At 47.3% G+C, this 20137-nt stretch overlaps 1 protein-coding gene across 6 annotated transcripts in view; it reads right to left on the reverse strand.

The window, feature by feature from the left end:
- LOC137435054 (voltage-dependent L-type calcium channel subunit beta-1) overlaps positions 1 to 20137 on the reverse strand; it is a 262933-nt gene that overhangs the window by 41076 nt on the left and 201720 nt on the right. For 4 of the 6 annotated variants that reach the window (XM_078785030.1, XM_078785026.1, XM_078785035.1 and 1 more), the window contains 3 exons: positions 17498 to 17544; positions 10348 to 10481; positions 8822 to 8902 (listed from right to left, as the gene is read on the reverse strand). In XM_078785030.1, the coding sequence (XP_078641156.1) occupies positions 8822 to 8902; positions 10348 to 10481; positions 17498 to 17544 (262 nt within the window). Of the gene's footprint in view, positions 1 to 8821; positions 8903 to 9236; positions 9257 to 10347; positions 10482 to 17497; positions 17545 to 20137 lie in introns of all 6 variants that reach the window. The other 2 variants (XM_078785041.1, XM_078785038.1) reach the window with 1 other exon arrangement.

A 20137-nucleotide genomic window follows, 5' to 3' on the forward strand; every position in this document is an offset into this window, starting at 1 on the left:
GCAAGGACTCTGGGGTGAATTACCGGGGGTAGAAAAGATCAAGGTTTTCGATGGGGGAAGATAAGAGATGGTGGTGAACAGCTGTTTTAAAGACCTGGAGGGAGGAGTGGGATTGAAGGGAGTGGGGGAGTTTGTTCCAGAGGCGGGAGAAAAGGGGAATGAAAGAGTGAAGGTGAGCAGAGAGCCTAGACTTTGGCAGTTTAACCATAAGAGGGTTGCAGGCAGATCTTGTGCGACCTGAAGGAATATTGGGGGGACAGAGCACAGAGAGAGCTGGGGGAGCAAGGCCGGAGAGGAGTCGGTAGAAGACAGAAAGACCACCAACCTGCCTGCGGTGAGTGAGTGAAAGGCCCTCGGTGTTGACTACATCGCAGGAGATTCCAATGATTCTGAAGGCTTTGGCCTCAACAGCGTGAAGCCGAGCAAGGTGTGAGGCAGGAGCACCAGCCCAGAGGGGGGAACAGTATTCCATTGAGCTGCGGATGAAAGCCTTGTATGTGGTGAGGAGCTCAGGTGTGCCAAGGAAGGACTTCGCACAACGGAGGATGCCCAGTCGGCGACTGGCTTTGGAGGCCAGCTTGGAAATGTGGTTTTCCCAAGAAAGATCATGGCAGATAGTGAGACCCAAAAGCTTGAGCGACAGAACTTCTTGGAGAGGATTGTTGAGAAAGTAGATGGGAGGGTTGTCCAGTCGGTCCTTTCGGAGAGACACTGTAAGAGTGTGAGATTTGTCAGGATTGAAAGACATGTTCCACTTGTTTGACCAGTCTGTGATTTTGTCCAGGTCTGCAGAGAGTGAGGAGGCTGCAGACTGCCGATCTGAGGGATGAGGAATGGAGCGACAGAGAGTAGAGTCGTCAGCAAAGAGATAGAGAGGATTTTCAACAGAGTCAGAGAGATCATTGATGAAGACCAGAAAAAGCACAGGGCCCAGAACACTACCTTGGGGAACTCCAGCCTGAACAGGAAGAGGAGATGAGAGAAACCCATTCAGGGCCACACGTTGACTACGACCAGAGAGGAAGTCCGCCAGCCATGCGTGGAGATTTCCATGGATACCAAAGGAGGAGAGTTTGGTGAGCAGAGCAGGGTGCCAGACCGTATCGAAGGCACGTGAAATGTCAAGGGAGACAGCTCTAATTTCCTGTTTGGCGTTGAGGACCTCCATCCATTGTTGAGAAAGCAGAAGCAGCATGGCAGTCTGTGATTTGAGGCATTCCATGACTTTGCTGATAATTGGGAGAAGGCTGATTGGTCTGTAGTTGCTGGGATCTGTTTTTGCACCTTTTTTGTGCAAAGCGGTGATGTTGGCTGATTTCCAAGCAGATGGCAGATGACCTTGAGCAAAAGAGAGGGTGAAGAGAACAGAAAGAGGGAGTGAAAGAGCAGAAGAACATGATTTTAGGACCCGTGGGCTCATGCCGTCAGGACCAGTTGCAGAATCAGAGTCGAGCATTGACAGAAACTTTTCCACCTAGTCAGGAGGAAAGGACACAGAGTCCAGGAGCAGCTGGGTACGACTGGGTACGGTGGGTACAGAGAGGGATGGGTTTGGGACACAAGATTTAGAGGCAAACACAGAGTTGAGGCATTCAGCTTTTTCACGTGCGGAGTCAGCCGTTAAGCCGTTTGAGGTGAGGGAGGGGATGGAGGGGGAACAAACACCAGAAACAGATTTGACCAGACGCCACCAGGATTTGGAAGAGGGAGACAGATAAGAGAGTTCGGTCTTGAGAATGGTGAGATATTGTTTCCTGGCTCTCCTGAGGGTGGACACACACTTGTTTCGGGCTTTGTGAAAGGAAATGAGATTTCCTTCCGTTGGATTTGCTTTCCAGGAGACGAAAGCAAGTTGTTTCAGGGCAACAGCCTCACCACAAGATTCCGTGTACCATGGACGGGAGGAAGGGTATGACAACTGAAGACGAGATGGGATAAATCTGTGCATGAGAGAGAGCAATTTACTTTGAAAGAATTCCCAGGATGAGTTGATGTCAGAGGCGGTAGAGATGGGAGACCAGTCCAGATGATTGATGGCTGCTTGAAGACCGTGCCAGTTGGCCTGAGTGAAATGCCAGACTCGTCGACGCTGAGGAGGCTCTCTGAGAATGGTCAGAGAGATGTCCACTTTGACAAGCACATGATCAGATGAGCCGATTGGAGCAGAAGAAGAGCAGCAGACATTTTCAGGGAAGTTTGTCATAGCCAAATCCAGAAGAGAAGATGCTCCGTTGACTGAGATCCGGGTCGGGAAATTGAGAGATTGTGTCAGTCCCAGTGAGTCGCAGAAGTCCTTTGCTGAAGAGCCATGGCTGGTGAGAGAGGTACCCACACCCAGCCAACTGGCATGGTGACAATTGAAATCACCACATATGAGGAAGAGAGAGTTGGGATGGGTAGATAGAAGTTGGTCCATATTATCAGACAGTGAGATGTAGATGGAGTCATCGCTGTTTGGTGGACGGTACAACACACATATGAACAAAAGGTGGGAGCGAAGGGGAAGCCGTAGCCAAAGGTATTCCTGGGGGTGAGGTGGAGAGAGGGCAGTGGAGGGCGAGTGAGGAAGAGAGTTTTTTATAAAGATAGCAACCCCACCTCCAGGACGAGGCTCAGGTCTATCATACCGGAGGAGGGAGTAACCTGGGAGAGATACCAAGGCATCAGAGACATCATGAAGGAGGAAAGTTTCTGTTAAGCAGATCACATCTGGTTTGTCAGAAGCAACCTGTATGGAGAGGTCAGTCAAGTTTGAGCGAAGGCCCTGGATGTTTGAGGTCCATACCGTTAATGAAGAGGAAGGGGGAGCATCGGGTCCAGAACAGGGGGGGGAGGGGTAGGGTAAGATGTGGAAGAGGAGGAAGAGGTAGGGAGAGCTGTTGAAGGTGTGTCAGAGATTTCAGAGATTTCAGAATAGCTTGGAGAAAGGGAAGAATGGGGCGGACAAAAGGTTTGATGGAGATTGGGTGAGGCACAGTGAGGTGTTATTTGAGGAGGGGGAAGAGCAAGGCAGAAGGTTTGGGGAGATGAAGGTGAAAGTTGGAAGGGGGAAGAAGCAGGGAGGATGCTTTGAGGAGGAGGGGTGAGAGGGGAGTCTAGGAGGGGAGGAGCGAGGGAGAGTCTCGGAGGGGAGGGGTGTGGGGGGAGTTTAGGAGGGAGGGGAGGGAAGGGGCAAGGGGGGAGATTTGAAAGGGATGGGTGATGGGGAGGATTTGGAGGGGAGGGGTGAGATTGGATTTTGAAAAGTGTACGATTCATGGGAAACGAACATTTTTTGCAAAATGAGTTTGAGACCTTCGAGTCAAAAATACGTTTGAGGACACTGGAGGAGGGGTGGAGTTCTGGATAGTTTAGGGAATGTAGAAAGGAGGAACTGTAAGAGATGGTATTATATATATTTTTTGGAATGAATAGATTTGGTGAGCAAGACGAAAGCATCCTTTTGTAGGAAAAGAAGAAAAGGGTGTTATAATATATGAGAGAAAATAGTTGTTCAGGGGAGAGATTATACATTTCTAACCGCGTGATCGCGAACGAAGAACGAACGAACAAAAAGAACAACAAATAAACGAATAAGACCTGGGAAGGAAATATTTTTTGGGGTTTTTTTTTGTGAGTAGAGATATTAAACAAGGAGGTACGGGGTGAACGACTGGGACGAAACAGAGAACGAAAATAATTTCAGCGCATTCGACGAATCGCTGAGAGAAAAACAAAACCACAAGGTCGGAGACGGTACGGTAGTCTAAGCCTACGAGTACTAGGCCGCAGAATACTCGATACCATTAACCGACGATTGTGTATACATTGTCGCGATCCCGTCTGTGGAATGTATCCCAGCACGGAATACGGACGTAAATGTCCGGGCTTCAAGTAATCCACGTAGGGAACCAAAAGAGACGCAATAAACACAATTGTGTTTTAATCGGCCTTCTAGGGGTAAGGCACGATTATTTATTGGCTCGATCACAAAAACCATGAAAGGTAACAAAAGGGAATATGCTGCACAAGCCGGCAGGAACTGTCGGCAACAGACGCTCCAACAGGACGCCGGTAAGATCACTCGCGGCTCCAATCGACGGGCTCCGGGACTCGGAGGATACCAGGATGGAATACCGCACAAGGCCGCCAGGAACGGTCGGCCAGTAGCTCCAACACGAAGCCGGGAATCACTCGTTCTCTTCTGGAGTTACTCGCTCGTAAAATACAGAACGGTATTCGACCAGCCCAACTCGGCTGTCCGGAGGCTTCAAGGAAAACCCTTTTTATGATATTTCCCACTCGGAGCCTTCGAGCCGTGTGCGTCGCATAAGATGGCGACCGCGCTCTCTGACCCTCCACCAATCGCGTGAGGCTCAAAGGAGGTCACGTCACGCGGTGGGCGGGGCACCAAATCTGGGTGAGAACAGGTGGTTTCACCGGTGGTTTCTCACAGTCCTCCCCCCCTAAGTAAAACCCCGTCGAATAGACGGCGTTTTTAAAACCAGTATTTGTAGTAGGTGCAAATCACATGGCAAGATGATGGCGGTAATCGCTAACAGGCAATTAACGCAATTAACAATTATTAACACTTATTAACAACAATAACGCAACAACGCAACAATACAATGCAACGCAATAGCGCAACAATAACGCAATTATTAACGCACAGGCAATTAACAGGCATTAACAGGTTAACAATGAACCAGTTTGGTTTTTTGTTTTTTTTCACACACAAATTTTAACACCATACACCACATTAATATCTACCCTACAAGAGTTACACTTCACACAAAGCACAATAGAGAGGCAAGGGGGCCAAACTCAAGTTGGGGGAAGCGTTGACAGGAAGGAAACGGGCCGAGACCTAGAGCGGCGGGTACTCCTCCGGTGTCGAGAACAACAGTCATATGCGTAATGACCCCTTTCACCGCACTGGTAACATCGATCGTTCGGGTCGAAAGGCCTGCGGACCAAAGGGCGTCTGAAACGAGGCCGCCGCGACATGCCATTCGACATCTCGACGCACACACGCGATCCGCAAATTAACCTTCCATCAAGGGCTCTGACCGAATCTTCAGCATCTCGTGGCTCTTCAAACTCAACAACTGCAAATCCAGGTGGGTTTCGAGCAACCCATACGTTGCGGAGTGGTCCGTAATGTTCGAAGACCCTCCCTAGCTCGGCTTTCGCTGCTCCATTGCCCAGGTTTCCCACATATACCTTAGCATTAGCGTTCCTGCTGAATCGCGACATGGCGGGAGCGGTCCCTGAGGAGCACGGCACCTGAGGGTGGCTTGACGGGAGGCTCGGGTGGACTTCAGCTGACGCAACGTCACCGTCGGGAACTGGAGTCGAGGCGCTAGGCTCCTCGGGCCAGAGTGAAGATATGTCTGACTCCGCCACTCTCTCCGCCTGTTTACTCTGGGATCTAGTGACCCCCCCACAGGTCAGAGTCAATGACTCCTCCCTGGCCATGGCATCATTGCCAATCAGCAAGGAGACCCCGGGTATCGGGTAGTAGGGTACCACCACACAGGTCACTGGACCCTTAAAAATGTCACTCCGGACCTCGAGGAGGGCAAGGGGATACCGGCCAAGAACCCGGTCAATGCCCCGAAGGAGGGTATACTCGCCGGTATAACGCATCTGAGAGGCCGGAACTACCCCCGCCCGGAGAACACACCGTGTCGCCCCAGTATCCCGAAGGTATTGGGCCTCAAACTTCAGCATCGAATCAGGGCCACCCACTAAGGCTGTCCCTGAATAATCCTGGTACAGTGGATGAATGGAATTAGCCTCGGTGGCAGTGACCTCGGTCACCGATGCCACCGTCGTGTACGAGGGCCCGGCGGATGAGCTCCACTGATCTCCCTCCGACGTAACAGGAGGGTTGCCTCGGTAGGCCGGACTAGCGGGATTAGAGAAGCAGCGGTTTTCACCGTGCCCCACGCGTTTGCAGAAATCGCACCAGGGCCCTGCCCTGGTCTGCGGCTCGCGACCGCCACCAGTGGAGGGCATCGGAGAACCCCTCCCCTCGATCCAGCCGCCGGGCAGACGGGGGGCGGTCTTGATCGCAGACTCCTCCGTCTTACGACGCGACTGCGTGACTTGCAGCATTTTGCACGCCAAAACATGTTTATCAATAAGGTTGACGCAGTCTGCCAAGGAAACAGTGTCTTTGTCGACAAGAAACAATGCTAAGTCAGGCGGAAGCTGTTGATCGATACGGTAACGCACCAGGAGTTCCGCAACCGCTTGAGGTAACTCAACCTTGCTCCCCTTGAACCATCTCTGCAGCTGTTCCCACAAGGCCCGCGAATGTTCCTCATAGGTTTGACTGGACTCACGAGTCCAGCTGAAAAAATTTCTCCTATAAATACATGCGGACACCGCATAGGCGTTCAAAATCTCGGCCTTCAATGCCCTGTATTTGTTTGCGTCCTCGGTTGCCATCCTCGCATATACCTCCCTCGCCTTCTCAGATAGATGGCTCACAAGATGGCCGACCCACAAGCTCTCATCAATGCCACCGGCAGCCAACAACTTCTCCGCCATCTCCAGATACGCTTCTGGCTTCGTGTCTCCCGTCCAGTCCGGCAAACGAACATGAACAGTTTCCGGGACTCTTGCAGCAGACCCCTCTGCCCGCAGTCGTTCAGTCAACATTCGCAACTCATGCTCTCTGACGCGTTCAGCTTCTGCTGCCGCATGCTCTCTCTCTGCTGCCGCCGCACGCTCTCTCTCTGCTGCCGCATGCTCTCTCGCTGCTGCCGCACGCTCTCCCTCTGCTGCTGCCGCACGCTCTCTCTCTGCTGCCGCATGCTCTCTCTCTGCTGCCGCACGCTCTCCCTCTGCTGCTGCACGCTCTCTCTCTGCTGCTGCCGCACGCTCTGCCTCTGCCCTGTCATTCTCCCTGTTATACATGTCAAGTTGTTGAACCGGAGTCAGCCCGGTCCAGAAGGGCGAACGCATGCATTTAGTCATGATGGGATCGCTTCCTAACATCTCGGGTTGAGTGACCGGGTCAAGGCTGCTTGCGTCGCTCACCTCGCCACCCACGTGACTGTCAACATGATCAGGTTGAACTCTCACTTCCCTGGTCGACATAGCTTGGCTACGAGTTATCATACGACCAGGCACAAAACACAACCTCAAACACAACGCTCAAACACAACGCTCTGTTGGGGAAATACGACACAACTACGCAATATCACCCGCACATCAAATTGCCAATGAGAAAAATACCACGTACAAATACTCACGTTTTTTTTTTTTTTTTCGGTTGTTTGGAGGGATCCGAGGCTATTCGCTTATTCTTTGTCGGTTGTTTGGAGGGATCCGAGGCTATTCACTTCTCTGCCCAAGACAGCGTCCTACGGCGAGAAAGTTCCTCCAAGACGGCGTCCGCTGGTGAGAAGGCGATGAACAGATGCCAGAAGATGTCGTCCACTGCAGAATTCCCGTCTCAATCGAATGGCTCTTACTTGAATGATCCTAGGACGAGCAACCCATTTGTCGCGATCCCGTCTGTGGAATGTATCCCAGCACGGAATACGGACGTAAATGTCCGGGCTTCAAGTAATCCACGTAGGGAACCAAAAGAGACGCAATAAACACAATTGTGTTTTAATCGGCCTTCTAGGGGTAAGGCACGATTATTTATTGGCTCGATCACAAAAACCATGAAAGGTAACAAAAGGTAATATGCTGCACAAGCCGGCAGGAACTGTCGGCAACAGACGCTCCAACAGGACGCCGGTAAGATCACTCGCGGCTCCAATCGACGGGCTCCGGGACTCGGAGGATACCAGGATGGAATACCGCACAAGGCCGCCAGGAACGGTCGGCCAGTAGCTCCAACACGAAGCCGGGAATCACTCGTTCTCTTCTGGAGTTACTCGCTCGTAAAATACAGAACGGTATTCGACCAGCCCAACTCGGCTGTCCGGAGGCTTCAAGGAAAACCCTTTTTATGATATTTCCCACTCGGAGCCTTCGAGCCGTGTGCGTCGCATAAGATGGCGACCGCGCTCTCTGACCCTCCACCAATCGCGTGAGGCTCAAAGGAGGTCACGTCACGCGGTGGGCGGGGCACCAAATCTGGGTGAGAACAGGTGGTTTCACCGGTGGTTTCTCACAACATGTACGAAAAATTAGCACCGAAAATTTTCCAAAAGACACGCTATAGGTACACACACCGAAAGATAGATACAGTCTCGACAAAAACACGATTGTGAAAGATCACTTAGCTTCGAGAGCGTGAGCGCATGGAGCAGCTTCGAAAAGACGTGACCTCGCCGTCACGTCTTTAATCCTGTTCATTAATGTAATTGTTTCACTACGCCCCGAGTGGTGTTGATAATAAAGGACATGGATTTGTCCCCCCCATTGGAGGAAGACCCTCTTGTGTTCAGGCCGTTGGTGTTCCTATGGTTGGCAGCGAGTACCCCGGAAGCATTGACGGAAAGAGAGTGGCAATTATATGTGTGGGAAAATTGCTTGCTAAGTCAGGGTCACCCAGATAGCTCAGATGGCCGAGCACTGGTACGGTTCACCAGAGGACCTGGGTTCGATCCCTGGTCTGGGCATGTACTTTTCCCACATATATCAATTTTAAAGGAAGGTATGAGAGGTGTGACAAAGGAATGATTACTGGGTATAGGATCAGTGGGAAATGAAAAATGTTTGAGGCAGCGACCTACAAAGACAGGGAGATTACATCAACAAATTTGTAAAAGTATTTTCACGAATGTCCAGCTGAAATAAACTTAGTAGAGGAACCACACCTTAAAGTTTGAGAAAAATTGAAGAAAGAAAAAAGAAAAAAAGATCTCTATACCTCGTATCCTTTCAAAGATGGACCAACAAGAACCACGGGTCGCATCGAAGGCACCACATCGTAAGGTGGAACGCTCTCGGCCTGTGCGCCACGCAGAAGCACAATTCCATTAGGAGGAAACAGTGAATACTCAGGTAATAAACAGCTAATGCCAGCTACACAAGGAAATTTTACTTAAAGAACTCTGCCATTCTGTTCTTGATGGCAAAAAAAAACAAACGAAAGAAGCTCATTTACAGGATCAACTCTTGCATGTGCAACAAAAACAAAACATAAGCATTGTCAAGTAAAAGCCATTATTTGCATGCAAACCCAGAACGTGTAAAGCAGCACAAGCAGCCAAGGCAGATTCTAATATTCACTCCCTGAACAACCATCACATAAATACTCTACCAGAGAAGACATGCACACTTACCAGTTTCTGTTTTTGCTTAGCTAGATGAGCAAGCAGAATAGGCATAGGAAAAGAGGAGAGTGTTTTGGTTAAGAAAAGACAGAAATGCAGCATCTTTCACACAGGCAGATTGAGCACATGCTATACCATCTTTGGTCTGTGCAAATGATACTACATCGCCCACAGTGGCTTACCAAATAGGTCTACACAGAAATAACCCAAATGTATTTGCCAACAATGAAAAAAAAAGTATCGGATAAACAGGAGGTAGAGCAGTGCGGTGTGGGGGGGGGGGGGGGGAGGGGGAAGAGGGGAGTCTGATAGCCTGATGGAGGGGGGGGGGGGGGATGGGAGAGTCATGAGCACCTGACATGGAAGAGGAAAGTCTGATTGCCTGACCAGAGAGGTGAGGGAGGATTAGAGCACTTAACTGGGGAGGCAAATAGTTAGAGCACCCAGCAGGGGTGGGAGGAGAGGTAGAGTGGCATAAAGGAGGGGGAGGCAGAGTGGCAGAAAGGGGGAGGCAGAGCGACAAAAGGGGGAGGCAGAGCGGCAGAAAGGGGGAGGCAGAGCGACAGAAACGGGGAGGCAGGGTGACAGAAAGGGGGAGGCAGAGCAACAGAAAGGGGGAGGCAGAGCGACAGAAAGGGGGAGGCAGAGCAGCAGAATGGGGAGGGAAAAGCAGCACACATGGACGGCAGAGCGGCAAAAAGGGGGTGGCAAAACGGAAGAAAGAGGGAGGCAGAGCTGCAGAATAGGGGAGGAAGAGTGGTAGAAAAGGGATTCACACCAGCAGAATAGGGGAGGCAGACCACCAGAAGGGGGAAGGCAGACCAGCAGAAGGGGATGAGGAGGAATGGCAGGGAGGGCTGAGGCAGATGATGGGGAGGAATGGCAGGGAGAGGTGAGAGGGCAGGTGAAGTTGCAACTTACATGAACAGTAAAGCAACTTACATGAAGATTCCAGATTCAAACAAAAAGTTTTCAACCATCCATAAGCTGATGGTTCCAAGAGTTCAACGAAAAGGTTCCAAGAGCAACTACAATGTTATGCAGGCGGGTGGTTTGCACAGGCCAAAGATGTTTCCACATGGGGGTCATGGTCCCCTTAGGGAATCGCCCCTGTGGTTACCTTCTTAAAGAAAAGAATTCGTTTTGTGTTTGTCACGGGTGCTGCGACACTGCTAAGGCCATTTTTGGGACCACGCTGACCCTGTGGCACCTCGCACTCCTCAGCCTCGGGACTCGTTCCATCAACATCACAGGCTAATGTGCACAGATGGAATGTGGAGTGAGGCAATGACAGGGTAAAGCGTGGAAAACGGACAAAACTGCGAGAAAAAAATGTGGACTCAACGAAACATAAAATATTCAGAACAACATGGGACAAAAAAAATAAACATGGCAGGTTGGGCATATCCCAATGTCCAAGTTGGGCTGCTTAGGGCATTAATTACAAAGAAAGAAACTTGAGGCATGGTATGGAAGAAAAGGCAGGTCAGTGATGGAAAGGTAAATTCCATGCACTTGGTTGGAGGTTTCAACAAAGCAACAAAGCAAGGGAAGAAGCAAGTTTCAACAAAATGCTGGAAGGCTCTTTGAAATGCTCTCTCTCTCTGTACCCACCGCACCCAGTCGAACCCAGCTGCTCCTGGACTCTGTGTCCTTCTCTGCCGACAAGGTGGAGAGGTTTCTGTCAAACCTCGACTCTGAATCTGCAACTGGACCAGATGGTATCAGCCCACGGGTCTTAAATCCTGCCCTGTCGCTCTTTCACACCCTCTCTCTGTTCTCTTCACCCTCTCTTTTGCTCAAGGTCATCTGCCATCAGCTTGGAAATCAGCCAACATTACCGCTTTACACAAAACAGGTGCAAAAACAGATCCTAGCAACTACAGACCAATCAGCCTTCTCCCAATTATCAGCAAAGTCATGGAATCCACCATTGCTTCGGATATCAAATCCTTCCTCTTCTCCAATGGCTTGATCTCCGATCATCAATTTGGTTTCAGACCAGGTCATTCTACTCTGGACATGCTGCTTCTGCTGTCTCAACAATGGATGGAGGTCCTCAACGCCAAACAGGAAATCAGAGCTGTCTCCCTTGACATATCACGTGCCTTCGGTGCGGTCTGGCACCACGCTCTGCTCACCAAACTCTCCTCCTATGGTGTCCATGGAAATCTCCACACATGGCTTGCAGACTTCCTCTCTGGTCGTTGCCAACGTGTGGACCTGAATGGATTTCTCTCATCTCCCCTTCCTGTTCAGGCTGGAGTTCCCCAAGGCAGTGTTCTGGGCCCTGTGCTTTTTCTGGTCTTCATCAATGATCTCTCCAACTCTCTGGAAAATCCTCTCTATCTCTTTGATGATGACTCCACTCTCTGCCGCTCAATACCTCATCCCTCAGATTGGCAGTCTGCAGCCTCCTCACCCTCTGCAGACCTGCACAAAATCACAAACGGGTCAAACAAGTGGAACATGTCTTTCAATCCTGACAAATCTCACACTGTTACGATGTCTCTCCGAAAAGACCGACAGGAAAACCCTCCAATCTACTTTCTCAACAATCCTCTCCAATAAGTTCTGGCTTTAGAGGCCAGCTAGCCTTTGGGTCTCACTATCTGCCATGATCTTTCCTGGGAAAACCACATTTCCAAGCTGGCCTCTAAAGCCAGTCGCCGACTGGGCATCCTCCGCCATGCGAAGTCCTTCCTTGGCACACCTGAGCTCCTCACCACATACAAGGCTTTAATCCACATTCCACAGCTCAATGGAATACTGTTCCCCCCTCTGGGCCTGTGCTCCTGCCTCACACCTAGCTCGGTTTCACGCTGTTGAAACAAAAGCTTTCAGAATCATTGGAATCTCCCACAATGAAGCTAACTCCGAGGGCCTTTCACTTACTCACCGCAGGCAGGTTGGTGGACTTTCTGTCTTCTACCGACTCCTCTCCGGCCTAGCTCCCCCAGCTCGACTGTGCTCTGTCCCCCAAATATTCCTTCAGGTCGCACAAGATCTGCCAGCAACCCTGTTAAGCTGCCAAAATGAAGACTCTCTGCTCACCTTCACTCTTTCATTCCTCTTTTCTCCCGCCTCTGGAACAAACTCCCTCACTCTCTTCAATCCCACTCCTCCCTCCAGGTCTTTAAAACAGCTGTTCACCACCATCTCTTATCTTCCCCCATCCAAAACCTTTATCTTTTCTACCACCGTTAATTTCACCCCAGATCCATTTTTTTGAAATACCGACTTCTTTCCTTGAAGTTCTAGCAGCTTTACACCTCTCCCACCCTCCCCCCAACCCCCCTTCGAATGCCTCCTCCCCCCAAGTCCTCTCCCTCCCACAGATCTCCCGATGTCCCTGTTCTCTAGTGTTGTACTTGTGTGCTTCCCTCTCTCTCCCCATCTTGTCTCCCGCTCCCTTTATTATGTTTTTTATGTGTCCGTTTGTTTTTTTGTGATTCATGTTAGCTCTTTCACGAGCCTCGATCTTGCATACAAAAAAAAAAAGGCGTGACATGAGTGCCATTCATCGATGCCATTAGTGGTCAGGGGTAGACAATATGCCACAGGAGGAGAATATGTTGCACATCATGCGTAACTGAAAATGGGAAAACCACGGTTCTGGAGGTAAAGAAATTATACAAGGTGATTCAGTGAAAATATCAGTCAACCCCAGTATTATCAGCAATTTGTCAATTACATTGCTTTGGTAATTGCTTCAGATTGTGTGAGGTTCAGATTGTGTGAGGCCAGATTTGAAAATCTTGTATTTTTCGATTTGTCTAATATTCAAATACCCTGTCCATCACAAAATATACATAAATGTTTAAATATGTTCATGCTCTTCAATGATCCACATATACTGTGGATTAAATTGTTTTGCGCCATTAAGGACATTATGAGCAATTTTTAAATATTTGAGCCATTAACTACTTAAAACGAGCCCTTGTAAATTGAAATTTCAAAAACAAAGGAAAAAACGAAGTTAGGCTTAATCGACTTAATTCTATATTCTATTCTATCGACTAAGTTCTAGAACAATGATGATTATCGCCCACTAGTTTCCATCCAATTAGCCACCCAAAGAATGGTTCTTGGAAAAAAATTTGAGGTCAAACTTCAAAGAGAGAAATAAATCTTTGACAACCCGTCCCCCGCACCCTCCCTCTCTCTGTCTTTTTAATATTTTTTAAAAAGCAAGCTGAAATTCGAAGGATTTGGATGTATCTCTTGCGGCCTTTACGAGGGTTTTTGTCATGCTCCCCTCACCTGCCCATATGTGGAGCTCAAAGTTTTGATCACTGGATTTGAAAACCTTCAATTCAGTTTGACTTTTTCGAGGTTGAATAAAAAACATAAAAATACACTGGAAATCGAGAGATCTCGCAAAGCTGCTCATTATAACCTATACAAGTATATACCCTACTCAACGCAAATCCAGTAAATGAGAGGGTCGATACACTTTAAATAGTTAAGTCATGATCCGTTTTATATGATGCAGGTCATGGATCATGTCGGAACAGAATCACTGAAATGTTGTGGAGGAATCACAAGGACTGATAAGGAAGCATGAAACGTGTGGTTTTGATGGAGACTGACAGTCTCACACAGAGAAAAATGAAATTGTCAATCAAAACAAAAATCAACTTTTTAAAAAGTGGCCTGGAAGGATAGTCTAGACATATGCCTCTGAGCTGTCTAACCTGGGTTAGAATCTCAACCCAGCTGTAAATTGCCATGCTGGTGCTTCTCAGGCAGGGTGATGCATCAATATATCTAAAAACTTTTATTTTTCAACTTTTTTTCATCCTCAAAAATAGATCGCAATGACCACACAGTCGTGTTGAAGCATTAGCCTTTAAAACCCGACTCGAATCGTCCTCATTAATGGAATGGTCCATTAATGGTCCTGTGCAAACCATCTGTTGGCATTATTCCGTGGACATTAAAGATACGAAGGTGTCCTACAAAAAGAGTTTGAAACATTTTGAAAACATGTTGAATTTGGGAAACAAAGGAAGGACCTGTCGGGTTCATTCCCCCAAAATTCCGAATGGGTTAATTCCCCCAGAATTGGCATATTTTCGCACGACCTGCAATACCCCTTCCCACAGGGAGCAGTGCTATGCCATACACATTTACATAGAGAATATTGGTGTCCTCACCCCAACCTGAACCCCCGGGAAAATGAATTTGTTCACCGCATAAAATCTTCCCATGCACACCGCGAGTACAACCCATCAGTTATCAACTCATCCCATCCAGCGGTTCAGAAGTGCATAGAAGTCAAACACACACACACACACACAACACACACACACACACACACACACACACACACACACACACACACACACACACACACACACACACACACACACACACGTACGTTTCTCACATTATAGAATGATCGTAGCTACAGAGGTGGGGGTGATAAAAGGTGTCTTATTTCAGAGGCACTTTAGAGCAGCTGCAGCTTTTAAATGTTTTTTAACATGTTGGAGATTGTTGAGACATAAATAAGGCTAATGTTGGAGATTATATACAAATCACATACATGACAAAGATCAGTGAATATCTGTAACATTCAACATTGATTATATAGGAATATTAATAGAAGATGTACAAATAAATGCACGATATGGCATTTTAACCTGGGTTCCCAGCATCATGAGCCATTAGTCCAGATGGGAATGCCAAACAGTCAACAGACCAATCAAATGTGTCTGTGCGTGTATCTCTGGCCTGTCCTGGCACTAGTACTTTGGAACCTTCTGTCAAGCACAAACTCCATAACTCCTCTCATAATGGACTGGATTGGCACTCTCTGACCGACTCAGACTTTCCTCTTGCCCTGTCGTGCACCCAGGTATCTTTCCGTACCCTTCTTTCACAGCACCAAGCGAGTTGAGCGGGTCACGCCAATCAGCTCTAATAAGCTAGCCGTTTGAGGTGTCGGCTCACTAGATAATAATTTAGGAGGGTTTATAAATATAACTTGGAGCTGGCGCAGAGGGAACTGACAGGTCCATGGAAGTTTGTGACCTCACCTAATCTATGTCGGTGATCATGTCTTATATATGTACATATATCTCAGATAGCACCTCTTCATGGGAATGGTGACCCTGAACCCATTTGCACACCGGCACCTGCTGTATGTAATGCCTGCTATTTATCCATTAATCTCTCGTGGGACTGCTTTCCATGCTGATGATGAATTACAAATTCCTGACACCTTTAGTCGAATGTCAAGCCTGGCAAGCCAGTTCCTGACAGACTTGGGGCCCACAAGGTGGGAATAACTGGGGTCGTTAAAGTAGTAGTCGTATTAGTTGTAGTAGTCGTAGTCGTCGTAGTAGTAGTAGTAGTAGTAGTAGTAGTAGTAGTAGTAACAGCAGCAATGACACAATTATTGTAAAGCAAAGTGATCGATCAATCCATCATCAAGTGCAAACGAAAAATTTAAGTTAAATATGTCAGAATGGACTAGTCTTAATCGTGAAAGCTAATATTGTTCTGAATTGGCGGAGAGGTGGAACCTTGATGGAAGTATGCTAACTTCTGTGGGAAGCAAGGTGAAGTCGATGGTTTGGACATAAACCCTCAAATTAGAGGGGAAAAAATCCAGACATTATTGGGGTTGAAATTACAAATCAACTCCACGAGTGCAGCGGAATCTCATAAAATTAACATACATATTCACATGAAGAAGCAAATTGGTGCGAATCGGGTCATTTACTGAATCACTTTAGAAATCAAATGACATTCTGGTGGGTCTCAGATATAACCAGGTTAATTTCACTACAAAAAGGGTTAATGTTATTGTTTCAACTTCACTGAAAGTAGTCTTTTCCATGAGAAAACTAGAACACTCGGTAGAGCGCACACCTCCACCAGGCTGAACAGTTTATATGTTTTGTATCCACTGACTGGCCGGATCTGGATTCGGACTTGAACCAAAATGGAATCAGCTTGTTCTTGTCACGTACCCAACTCTTCCTCCTAGTTTTGTCATAATCCAGCCATAACTTTTTGAAATATCAGGCTATATATATTTATTTGGCCATATCACTCAATGATAAAGAATCATTTACAAATTTTGAAAATTCTCATAACCAAATTTGTATTCGGATCTTCACCAAAATTGAATCGGATTCACCCTTGTCAACACACCCAACCTGTTCACCAAGTTTCGTCTGAATCCGTCGACATTTTATTTTTTTTGAGATATCGTGCTATATATCGGTTTTAGCCCTATCACTCAATGGTGAAGAATCACTTAAAAAATTATCGGATCCTGATCCGGATCTTCACCAAAATCGAATAATTTCGTCCTTGTGACATACGCCACATCTCTGCCAAATTTCGTCCATATCCTGCAGCAACTTTTTGAGATATCGTGCTATATATCGTTTTTAGCCTTATCTAACTCTCAATGGTGAAGAATCACTGAAAAACAATGATCGGATTCAGATCTTCACCAAAATCTATTCAATTCGTCCTAGTCACACACCCAACCTCTCCGCCAAGTTTAGTCTGAATCCATCCATAACTTTGTGAGATACCATGCTCACAAACAGATAAACAGGGGGTGAAAACATAATCTCCATCCAACTTCGGTGGCTGAGGTAAAACTAGCAGACAAAGGATGATTGTAGTCACCCTATCCCCTTTATTCACATTTCTACTAAACTCCACTTTTCCTCTGTAACAACCGACAGCCAGTGAAGAGAAGGGAGCATTGCAGGTCAGCACACAGTTAGAAACACAAATTAACAACAGAAATTATTCGCAAAGAATTTAAAACACAATTTTTTTTTACAACCTATAAGAGAAACAGTCAAATAATGTTGGTGGATTTGATGCTCCTATCTGAGCATGCAACTCATGATTCTGAGAACCCAGGTTCAAATACTATGTACCGTGTTGGTTCTGTCTTTGAATTGTCCTCAAATTTCATGTAAAAGTACACCAATGTCTCTTAGTGTCATTTTAAGTGACATGAAAGTTCACCGACATCTAATGTTCTTGGCCCACGTGTGACACATATAGTTAAACAGGATCCCTGTAAAAAAAGATCGACGTCTGCATTTGTCTATAGCTCATGTTATCAAGGGTGAGACAAATAGTGATTTACACAACAGCACTATACCGTATGAAATAGCCACTCAATATCAACCGACTGCAATTCGCATATATATCCGTACTGTAAAGTTTGCGGATTCACACTTTCCTTTCACTGCCTTAATTCCCCAACCAATTGCAGGAAAACTGACCAGTAGTGGGTGGTGTTGTGCGGCCAGATGGGACTCCTCCAGGCCTTCTGCAAGAAAGAGAATTAATTAATTAATTAATTTAAAAGGATTACTTTGAGTGAGACCATCATCAGCTCAGGTAAGAACATCAACTATTTCAATCACCATCTGCTAGAAGGTATCTAACATCAAATTCCCACTCTTAAGTTCCTTTCTTGATGTCAGAAGAGAGTTATGAACATTACTGATTGTGTTGACATTACTGAAATAGATTGACGACATGGTCAAAATTAAGGTAAGATGGATTAACTGGGAAACCATTATCACTTGGAGTTCATTATCGACAAGAGTTTCTGAAACCTTGCATTCAAAACGTCTTGTTGTATTTGAAATTGTAATACGACAAAACAAACAACAACAGGCATTTTAAGGCCATTTTCCCTGTAAGAGCGGGGGTTAGCCTTGCGGTCCCCATGACAATCTTCTCCATTTTGCCCTATTTTCTGCATCTCCCCTTGTTAAGCCCCTTGCCCGCATTTCTTTTTCGACCATCTTTAGCCAAGTCTTTCTCGGTCTACCCCGTCCTCTACTTCCTTCTACATTCATTTCCATCACTCTTCTCAACCAGTCACTTTCATCCTTCTTCAACACATGACCAAACCATCTCAAACTGTTTCTCTTCACAACATCCATCACAGCCTCTATTCCAATCATCTTTCGCAATTCATCATTTGTCTTCCTCTCTCTCAACGATACTCCACACATCCACCGAACCATTCGTATTTCCACCCTTTCCAGCCTTCGTTGCTGCTCTACATTCATTACCCATGTCTCGCTCCCATAAGTCATAACACTTCTCACACATGCAGCATACACCTTTCCCTCCAGCTTCAACGACACTCCCCTCCTCGTCAGCACGCCACTCAGTTCCCGAAACTTCTTCCATGCACATCTCACTCGAGCAACCGTTGCCGAGTCTGATCCACCTTCTCCATTCAGCATGTCTCCGAGGTAACAAAATGTTTTCACACCTTCCAGCTTCACGCCGTCTCCAAGATCCAACTCAACATTTCCTCCATCTGCAGCTCCCTCTGTGCACGCCTTACATTTGAATGTAGCTGCCACACTGGTTAATGACCCTCTCAGACCACTACATTTTTGATGAACCCACTCAGCGCACATTGTACACTGAATGGAGTTCACTCCGACACCCTTCCTACACACAGCACAGGGCCACCCACTTCCCAGTTCTTTCCACCTCACCACATGCTTTACCACTTGCCATCACCTTCGATTTTCCGATATTCACCTTCAGACCTTTTGTCTCCATACATTCCTTCCACTTGTTCATCTTCTCCTTCAGTCCATCCATACTTTCTGCAATCAACACCAGATCATCTGCATACAACAACTCCCACGGTAAACCCTCCTTTACGCAATTTGTAATATGAAAGTATAATCATTTTCACTATCTGAAGAGTTTCATTCCTCAACAAGAAGTCTCCACTGCAAATGCTGGGTGTCGTGGTCAAATAAAACAACACCATTTTTTTCCGATATAAAAGCATACGATTTTTTTTTTGATTTATTTTTGTGTACAGAACCGAGGCTCGTGTAAGAACTAACACATTCAACATGAAAAACATGTACAGACATAAAACATGCAAAGAAGGGAGCGGGTGACTAGAGGGGGAGAGAGGGAAGCACACAAGCGCAACAACAGAAGAGAACAGGGACGCCGGTAGATCTGTGGAAGGGAGAGGGCCGGGGAAGGAGGGAGGGTACATGGTACAAAGCAAATGAACACTTCTAGGAACCCCAGGGAAGAAGCTGGGGATTCAAAGAGGCGGATTTGGGCCGTTTTAACGGGGGTAGAAAAGATCAAGGTTTTGGATGGGTAAAGATAAGGCATGGTGGTGAACAGCTGTTTTAAAGACCTGGAGAGAGGAGTGGGATTGAAGGGAGTGAGGGAGTTTGTTCCAGAGGCGGGAGAAAACAGGAATGAAAGAGTGAAGGTGAGCAGAGAGTGTTGATTTTGGCAGTTTCACCAGAACAGGGTTGCTGGAAGATATTGTGTATCCTGCAGGAATATTTGGGGGACAGAGCCCAGAGAGAGCTGGGGGAGCAAGGCCAGAGAGGAGTCGGTAGAAGACAGAAAAACCACCGATCTGCCTGCGGTGAGAGAGAGAGAAAGGCCCGTAGAATCAGCTTCATCGCAGGAGATTCCAATGATTCTGAATGCTTTGGTTTCAACTGCGTGAAGCTGAGCTAGGTGTGAGGCAGGAGCACCAGCCCAGAGGGGAGAGCAGTATTCCATTGAGCTGCGGATGAAAGCTTTGTATGTGGTGAGAAGCACAGAAGTGCCCAGAAAGGACTTCGCACGACGGAGGATGCCCAGTCGGCGACTGGCTTTCGAGGCCAGTTTGGAAATGTGCTTTTCCCAGTGAAGATCATTGCAGATATTGAGACCCAAAAGCTTGAATGACAGAACTTCTTCAAGAGGATAGTTCAGAAAGTAGATGGGAGGATTGTCCAGACGGTCTTTTCGGAGAGACAAAGTGAGAGTGTGAGATTTGTCAGGATTGAAGGACATGTTCCACTTGTTTAACCAGTATGTGATATTGTCCAGGTCTGCATAGAGTGAAGAGGCTGCTGCCTGCC

The sequence above is a fragment of the Myxine glutinosa genome, chromosome 1, assembly GCF_964187855.1.
Source record: "Myxine glutinosa chromosome 1, kmMyxGlut1.1, whole genome shotgun sequence".
NCBI classification, from domain to species: domain Eukaryota; kingdom Metazoa; phylum Chordata; class Myxini; order Myxiniformes; family Myxinidae; genus Myxine; species Myxine glutinosa.